Below are 8,991 nucleotides of genomic sequence, written 5' to 3' on the forward strand. Positions count from 1 at the left end.
GACCAGCACTGCCCCCAAACAGCCCAAAAAGCAGGGACAAACCCCCAAGGATTCCTGAGGAAACATGGACAGACTTGGGGGGCTCTCAGAGGGCTCCAGAAGCCTCAAATCCCACAATTCCCCCAAAACAAGTAACTCACACACAGGGACAGTGCTGCCACAAAGAGCTGATCCTCCAAAATCCACATCCCAGGCACAAAATGAACCTGGGGTGGGGTCTCTAACTACTATTATTAGTAACCAGTTAATCGGTGTTAATTTATTTCATTTGAGTTCATTTAAGGGCAGTTCCCTCCTGAGTCCAATCAGGAATCAAAAGGGCCTCTTCCTTTTCCCCTCCCTCCCAGCTTTGTCTATTCAAAGAATAAATTCTTCTACACCAAGGAAAAAGGTGAGAGAAAAGATATTAAACCCAAAATCCAAATGCTAACACTTCCTCCTCATCTCCCTAATAGTTAACTAATTGACAATTACAATCCTCTCTGGTTTTGGCCTTTACATGTGATTACTAGTATAATACAAAAATATATATTATATATATTATATTATATTATATTATATATTATTATATTATATTATATTATCTTATATTATATATTATATTATATTATATTATATTATATTATATTATATTATATTATATTATATTATATTATATTATATTTTGACAAACTGTATTTATACAATAGAAACAAGAATGGAATTCAGGATGTGCTCAGAGATGGTCCAGCATGAGGGAAAGGGGCAGCAGGAGCTGGAATGCTGGACAGGACAGGGGTGAGTGCTGAAGAACAGGGCTGCTCCTGGAAAGGGAAGGTGATGTTCCTGCTGGATGAGGGACAGGAATTCCAGAAACTGCTGCCCTTGATTCCTGGGGGTCAGTGATGAACCCAGCATGGAGCAGGGCCTGAACTGCAGGGGCAGATGCCCTGCCCCAGGGGCAAAGGCAGGACCCCAAAAGCAGAGCCCTGCATCATTCCTGGATGCCCTGGGGTCCCTGCAGGCCCAGCCCCTCTGGGATCCCTGGAGCTGGGCAGGAATAATGGCACCCAAGGTGCCCAAGCAGCCTGCCCTGGCCTGGGGAGGATGGAGATCCCTGCAGGAGAAAGGGCTGGGAATGACCCCGAGGTGCCTCCTCAGCCACCCTGCAGCCACTGCAGAAAGGTCTGGCAGGAGCATTTCCTCCTGGAGCCCCAGGGCAGCTGGACACCAGGAGAGTTCTCCAGCTCCACTTCCCAGTAAGGTCACCAGCACAAGCCAGACTGAACCAGGATGGAGCACGGAGCTGCTGCAGGGCTGAAGCCCCTCTGGAGCCAGGATGGCAGAGCTGGGGGTGCTCACCTGGAGAGGAGAAGGATCCAGGGAGAGCTCAGAGCCCCTGGCAGGGCCTGGAGGGGCTCCAGGTGAGCTGGAGAGGGCAAGGGATGGAGGGACAGGAGCCAGGGAATGGCTCCCACTGCTGAGGGCAGGGCTGGATGGGAGATTGGGAATTGGGAATTCCTGGCTGGGCTGGGATTGCCAGAGCAGCTGGGGCTGCCCCTGGATCCCTGGCAGTGCCCAAGGCCAGGCTGGATGAGCTTGGAACACCCTGGGGCAGTGGGAGGTGTCCCTGCTGGGACAAAAAGGGAAGAGTTATTTTACCTCCTGGGGTTTCCCTGGTTTAAAGCAGAATTTCCCTCTGGACCTGCACATTCCCTGCTCTGTTCTCCTGGGGTGTGGAGGTGTGGGCATTCCTGGTCATGGTGCTGAGTTTGGGGTTTTATTTTGACAAAGAGAAAACCTTCCTTTAAGGTTAGGAACATCCTGTGCCATAAAATCCCAACCCGTGGGACCCAAACCCTTCCAGCTTCCTGCAGTAACACGAAAGAGTTTCTCTTACAAAAAAAACTCCTACAAATGCACCTTTTCTCATAGGAATGGGACCAGGACGGGAGATCCCGAGAGCGCGACCTGGACCTGGATTTCCTGCCCGACTTTTTGCGGCTGTAGGCGCGGCTGTCGGAAGAGCTGCTGGAGGAGGAGCGCCGGCGGTGCTTCTTCTTCCTCCTGCTCCTGCCCTCCTCCTCCGTGTCCGAGGAGCGCCGGCCCATCTCCCACCTGCACAGAACGCAGACAAACCCAGCTGGGACAGGGCTGCTGCCTGCCCTGGCTTGGTTTGTATTTATAATATTAAATAATAAATAAAAACACACGGTTCCCTCTGCTCCTGTCCCTGTTCCCTGGAGCACAGCCCGACCCCCCGGCTGTCCCCTCCTGTCAGGAGCTGTGCAGAGCCACAAGGGCCCCCCTGATCCCCCTTTGCTCCAGGCTGAGCCCCTCCCCAGCTCCCTCAGCCCTCCTGGGGCTCCAGCCCCTTCCCTGCTCCGCTCCCTTCTCTGCTCCTTCTCTTCCCAGCACAGACGGCTCCAACTCGCTCCGCTCCTCCATCCAAGCCTCGCCCATCCTCGCACCTCCGGTCACCGGGGCAGCGCCTCCTGATCCACCGGGGAGCGCCTGGAGCGGAGAAAGGCAAATTCACCGTTAAGGACACGGAGAGCCCTCCGAGCACTGCCGGGAGCCTCAGGGCTCCAGGGAAACACCAGGGAACAACATCCCCCGGGAGAGCGGCCCGTTCTGGCATCCGCGCCGGGGCAGCTCCCGAGCGGTCCCGGCAGCCCCGAGCAGAGCGCGGCCAGGCCCGGGAGCACCGGGACCCCCTCAGAGCCGCTCCCCGCCATCACCTCCAGGGACTCCTTCCCAAGGGCCAAGCCCTGCGCGCCCCGGCCAGCCCCGGCACCGCCGGCCTGCCCGTGCGGGCTCCGCCGGAGGCCGCTGCGCACACCCGGCTCTGCAGCGGCCGCCGACCGCCCCGCCGTGCCCTCGGGGGCCGGTGCGGCTGTATCCCGTGCCCCTGTGTGCCCCCTGTGCCCCCGTGTCCCGCCCTGTCCCCCGTACCTGGCGGAGCCGCCGCGGCCCCGGTTCGAGCCCAGCGCCTTCCGGGGCGGCGGGCAGGCAGCGCCAATCCACCGCCGAGCGCGGCCAGGAGGCCACAGCGAGCGCCGAGCCATCGATGCGGCGCGCCGGCGAGCGCCCACGCGGGACGGGCGGGGGTCGGGCCGGGGTCGGGCCCGGGTCCCGCTGCCCACCGGGGTGCAGAGCACACGGAGCGCTGTCTGCAGCGAGCCCGACACGGTGGCCAACGCGGCGACTCACGGGCGCACGGCGTGTCCCGCCCTGCCCATGTCCCGCCGCGGGTGACAGCGGCACGGAGCGGTTTTCGTTCCGTCCCGGAGAGTTAAAGGAGGCTCGGGGGTTTATGGCACCGAGAGCCGCCGGGCGGGCGGAGGGCAGCGCTCCACGCGCGGCGTGGGCACCGCGGCTGTGCCCGCGGGACGGAGCGCGCCGGGCGCGGGTGGGCACGGACCGAGCCGAGACCCACCGGGCCGGGCGGAGCCTCCGCCGGGCACCGACCAGAAATGCAACAGAACGATCGAATCGCTTCGCTTAATTCGATTTTCCTACCGAATTTGGTTCGTTTAACGCCAGCTTCCGAACGCGCGCTCTCCCGCCACGGGAAGGGCGGAACGCGCGTGGGGAAAAACGAAATGTCAGGGCGGAGGGGCCGGCGAGGGTCACCCCGCCGGTCGGCAGCCGCGGCGGGTCTGTCACACCGAATCCCCGGTGCCCGGTGCCCCGGGGATCGAAAACGCCCCGCGGGAGCGGCTCCCGGGCGGCGCGACCCGCGGGGCCACCGGGACTCGCTGCCTGTCGCGACACGGTCGCGTGTGACCGGCTCAGAATAAACTCCGATGCCACCCCCGGTCCCGAACCCGCCCCGGTAAATGAACGCTCCGTTATGTGCAGTCATCGCCCCAAAGGTCAATGAAAAATCGATACGCAGGCAAGAGTTAAACAATTCTGAATAATTTATTAGAATTTAGCGAAGGTGGGAAAGAGGCGAGCTCCGTCGGCAAAAGTGCTCCTAGACGGGGGATTTAAAAAAACAAAGGGAAACCAATATCGGCGATATCGGCACTAATCCGGCGCCTCGCTGCGCGCCCGCTCCTTCCGCGGCCGCGTCCCTCGCTGTCATTTGTCCCCTCGGTTTCTCGGGGCCTTCGGGCGCCCACGGAGGAACTTTTGCGGCTCCCGCGGGGCCGGGGCCGCTCCGGTTGGCCGTGCCCGGGGCCGCGGGGCTGACCCGAGCCGCGCGGGGCGGTGCGCGGAGCCCGCGCGTCCCCGCCGCCCCCCCGCGCGTCCCGGTGGCCACTCCCCCGCCGCCCCGGCCCCTCTCCGCGCCCGCGCCTCGCCCGGACCCCTAGGATCTCGCACGTCCGCGCTTAGTTAAATTAATTAGGTGCGCTCGCGCGTCGGCGGGCGGTGCCGTGGCCGCAGTGCCCCGCGGCAGGCGGGCGACCGGCGAGGACGGGAGGAAGGAAGGGAGGAAGGAAGGGGTCCATTCAGAGCTCCGAGGGGAGGTAATTCGCCGGGAACAAGGGGCCGGCTTTGCAAAGTATAAATAGTGCCACTTCAATCGCGGCGTCGTCTGTCAGACCCCGGGAGCCCTGCACGTCGGGCGGCACGGCCCGGCCCGTCTCGGCACGGCCCGGGGCGCCGCCGCCGCCTCCCCGCCCCGTGGATGCCCGCCCGGTGAGCGGGCAGCCGCCCCTGAGCCATGGAGGAGCTGACTGCGTTCTGTCCCAAGTCGTTTGATCCCAAAGCCAAGGAGAAGAAGGAGCTCATCACCTACCGCGAGGTGCTGGAGAGCGGGCCCCTGCGCGGCGGCGGCGGCCCGCGGGAGCCCGGCGGGGCGGCGGCGGAGCCGGGCCGGGAGGACACGGGCAGCCCCGCGGCGCGGCCGGCCGGGCGCTCCCCGCCGCGGGAGCCCGACGCCGCCGCCGAGAGAGCGGCCGAGGCGGCCACCCCCAAGCTCAGACCGCGGGAACGGCGGCACCGCGGGCTCCCCCTTTTCCCGTTCCGTTTCCCCTTCGTCCCCTTCCCCCGTCGGGGTCGGTACGCGCGGGGCGGCCCGCGGTCGCGGGTGGCCGGGGGCCGGCGGGGAGGCTGCGCCCGGCAGTGATGGGCGGCTGCCCGGGCTCTCGCTGCTACGGGAGATCGGCTGCCGGCCTCGAAGTTTTAGGATTAAAATATTTAAACCCGGATTTAACTTGCTCCGAACGCGATCTCGTTCCCGTTCGGCATCCCACGGGAAGCCGCGCCGCCAACGAAAGCCCGGCCCCGCGGGCCCGTTCGTTCCCCCGCGGTTCCGCGGACTCGCGTGGTGCCGGGCCGCGCTGCCCACGCTCAGCCCCGCGGCTTCCGGCAGATCCGCCCGCGGGTGTTCCGCGCGGTACCGCGGGGCGTGGGGGACCCCGGCAACCGTGTCCGCCCCCCTCCTGCGGGGCGCTTTCTGAGTCGGCCGGGCCCGTGCCCGTGGCCGCGGGGACCCGCGGGTCGCTGCCGCCCTTTTGTTCGGACCGGCGGAGCGCCCGGAGCATCCCCGATCGGATGCCCGCAGTGAGGCGATCGGTGCGGCGGGAGCCGCGGCGGGACCGGGCCGTGCCGGCCGGGCGGTCCCGGGGGGTCGGGGCTCGGGCCCGCGGCGCCCGGCCCGGGGCGCGTCTCCGGCCGAGAACTGACCGAGGAGAAGCGGATCCCGGGGGGCGCGGGGCGCGGAGGGGCCGCGGCGTCCTGCGAGGCTCCGGGACCAAACAGGTCAAAAAACCAGAGGATTCTATGCAAAAAGTGGTTGCTTGCGCATCCCCCTTTGGCGCGGCGGGGCCGGAGGGGAGGGCTCGGTGCGGACCCCGTTTCCCCCGCGATCAGCGTGGGGGGTGACCGAGCCATCTGCGGAGCCCGGAACGGCAGCGGCCCGGCGCCCTATCAGCTTCCCATGCGCAACAGGCCCCGCCTCCCGTCTGCCCGGCCCCGGGGGGCTCCCGCCCGCTCCCCCCGGCCGCCGGAATGCCGGTAGCGGGGCGAGCCCCGGTTCCCCCGTACCCGCCTCTCTGACTCTGTGTCCTGGCCCTTGTCCCCAGAAGCTGAAGAGCGCAAGAGGATGCGAAGCGATGGTTAAGACGAAGGCAGACCTAAAATCAAGCAGAGGGAGTACCGGACGAATGTCAAGTCCACCCCTGGTAGGCATCTGACGAGCTGGAAAGGCTTTTTGACGAGACTCACTACCCGGACGCGTTCATGCGGGAGGAACTGAGCCAGCGGCTGGGGCTCTCCGAGGCCAGGGTGCAGGTAGCCGGGGCTGCGTGGGTGCGTGTGCTCGGGGGAGGGGGCAGCTCGGGAAGAGCCCGGGAGATGATGGGGACGAGCCCCATCCTTCTGTCAGGGAGAGCAGGCAGCTCCGCAGCTCCCCGGCTCCCAACTTCCTCCGGCAAATCTGCCGGCGGCCTCGCAGGGTTTTGCCTGCCCGGGATTTGTGTCCCCGTCCCTTGGTTCTGCCGCGGTTTCTCCCAGCTCTGCCGTTGTTCCATCCCTGCCTCGGCAGCCGCTCCCGGTGCCGCTGCCCGGCTCATCCACGGACACCGATTCCCGTCATGGATGTCCATGACCATAAACTGAATTAGACACCGCCGAGTGAGACAGTGATAGATGCATTTTCAAACCGTTTCGCCTCGTAGTTCTTAAATGTTGAAACGGCACGAAAATTGAGCGAGGTGCTTTGTTGGGGTTTATGAAATACAGAAAGTCTGGGATTAACCCGAGGTATTTTGAGCTTTCTGTCCTCCCGGGAAGCCGCGGCTGCTCTGGGTTTAACCTGTGCTTTGCACCCTCCCAAAGTTTTATCCAAAGGGGTCCCTGGGCTGCTTTCTGCGAGTTTTGTCGGGATGAGCTGAGGAGCGGGGAGGAAGGGGATCCCTCAAATGAGAACAAATGTAGCTGCTCCGGTGTATTTCCGTTCTGAAAATAAAAGAAGAGAAAATGATGGTCATTATTTGCTGGAACACATGGAGAAGTTTTAGGCCCCGAACATCTGCAGCTGGTGGAAAGTATCGCTGTAACAGATACTCCCCCTCAATCTTTGTGCTCGCAGGCACCATCTGCACCCAAGTATGCGCTCAGTCCTTGGGGGGTTTCCCTGCATCGTGTAAGGTTGTGAGGACAGAGGCAGAGCCGGCACGGGAACCAAAAAACTCAAAACCAGCAGCTTTTGTCAGAGCCTGAACCACCAAAAAAAAAAAAAAAGAAAAAAGAAAAAAAATTGAAGCAAAAAAATAAAAGTCTTCATTTTCCCTCTCCCCCTCCTTTTGATTTTTTTTTTTGGGGTTGCTTTTTTTCCTTTCTTTCTTTTTTTTTTTTTTTTTTTGGCTGCTCAATTGGTTTTTGGTTGGTTGTTTTTTAATTGTGTTTGTTCGTGGTTTTTAAATTTATTTTTTATTTCTGTTCACCAAACCCTAACAAAACCAAGGCAAAAAGTTGTTGGCTATGGAAAATGGAGCAGGGAGGTGCTCGACAAAGGAGGCGGCGGCGGCGCATAATCCGCGCTCCCATGATGCCAAATCGCAGGGTGCATAATAACTTTTGGAGATTTACATAGATTAAACCCTTTCCCTAGAAATCCTCCCGGAAAAAAACCGGTTTTCAATGATATTTTGCCTCGTATCTGCTCTAATTTGTAAATTATGGAAGGCGCGTTTGTTTCCACGGGAGGCTGAGGGCGAACGTGGCTCTTGGGCAGATTTTCCCTGGCTGGAGAAAATGACAGGGCGGGAGGAATTCCCGTTTATATTTGTCTCTTTAAGTAAGACCTCAAAAAATGCAATTCTTATCTTTTTTTTTTTTTTTTCCTTTTTTTCTGGCCTCGGGGAAAGGATTCCTTGGCCGATGTGGCTGCTGGGATGCGCTGCAGAGCCCTGGGTTAAAACGGGCATGTTTTAAGACCGGCTCTCCTCCTTTCCCTCCCTCCTTTCCCAAAGCCAGCAGAACTTCAGACTGGGAATTTATTTTAACGATTCCCTTTCCAATATTAAAAGTACGTTCTCGTCTAACGGGGCAGCCTCTTCGGTGCAAGCAAATTAGATTATTATGATAATGAGATAATTATTCCGCTTCTGTGCTACACTCCAGTGAACAGAGAAATTCGAAACTTCTTTGTAGCGAAGCTTTTAGGACCGTGATTCTCCTCCACCCCCCACAAAAACGAAGATAAAAAGTCATAAAAGCCTGTTGTTGTTGAGTTTGTCTGTGAGATAGAGCTAATTAATTTATTTATTAATGAGCACGAGCTTCTCAGGCCATTACCGCCCACCAGCAGTGGGTATCGAGGGCGATTTCAGCCTTTTGGGAGTCTGGCGCGGAAAGAGGAGCCCGGGGCTCGGGAAATCATTTCCCCGGGGCGAGCCCGCTGCGCTTGGCCATTTTCGGGGGGTTTGGGCTCTTTCCCTTCTGCCTCTCGGAGCTGGGGAGCGGGGGCTGCCCGGCCGGGGGGAGCGCAGCGCACCCGCGCCTCTTTGTCCGCGGGCTTTGGGGCATTTTTAACCATTTCTAGCGTTATTATTATTTTTAACCATTTCTAGCGTTATTATTATTTTTAACCATTTCTATCGGTATTGCCGTCGCCGCCGTTGTTATTCCGGGCGGCTTTCCGGGGCTGCCGGCGGCAGCGCGGCCGTGACGCCGTGTCCCGCTCCGCTCCCCGCAGGTTTGGTTCCAGAACCGCCGGGCCAAGTGCCGCAAGCAGGAGAACCAGCTGCACAAAGGTAGCGGGCCGGGGGCGCGCCGCGGGCACGCGCGGGGGGCTCGGGCCGCCGCCCCCGGCGCTGACCGCTCCGCTCCCCCGGCCAGGGGTGCTGATCGGGGCCGCCACGCAGTTCGAGGCCTGCCGGGTGGCTCCCTACGTGAACGTGGGCGCGCTGAGGATGCCCTTCCAGCAGGCAAGTGCGCTCGGGCGGGTGGCTCGGTGACCGCGCGGCCCCGGGGGGTGACACGGGCCACCCTGCGCTTGTCCCCGCAGGTGCAGGCGCAGCTGCAGCTGGACAGCGCCGTGGCCCACGCGCACCC

At 61.1% G+C, this 8,991-nt stretch overlaps 1 protein-coding gene and 1 long non-coding RNA gene across 2 annotated transcripts; one reads left to right on the forward strand and one right to left on the reverse strand.

The window, feature by feature from the left end:
* Positions 1–1,795: 1,795 nt before the first annotated feature.
* Positions 1,796–2,991, reverse strand: LOC127061246 (uncharacterized). The gene is made up of 3 exons (XR_007780683.1): positions 2,935–2,991; positions 2,451–2,493; positions 1,796–2,097 (listed from the first exon to the last, which is right to left on the reverse strand). It is a non-coding gene; the product is annotated as an uncharacterized LOC127061246 (long non-coding RNA).
* Positions 2,992–4,654: 1,663 nt separating this feature from the next.
* Positions 4,655–8,985, forward strand: LOC115483972 (short stature homeobox protein 2; the record flags this gene model as incomplete). Its single annotated transcript, XM_050987852.1, is given in 6 exon segments — positions 4,655–5,042; positions 6,018–6,100; positions 6,133–6,225; positions 8,633–8,690; positions 8,776–8,864; positions 8,945–8,985. Coding segments are annotated over 6 exon segments (752 nt in total), but the record flags the coding sequence as incomplete, so codon positions are not given.
* Positions 8,986–8,991: the final 6 nt, after the last annotated feature.

The sequence above is a fragment of the Serinus canaria genome, unplaced genomic scaffold (assembly GCF_022539315.1).
Source record: "Serinus canaria isolate serCan28SL12 unplaced genomic scaffold, serCan2020 HiC_scaffold_348, whole genome shotgun sequence".
In the NCBI taxonomy this organism is placed as follows: Eukaryota; Metazoa; Chordata; class Aves; order Passeriformes; family Fringillidae; genus Serinus; species Serinus canaria.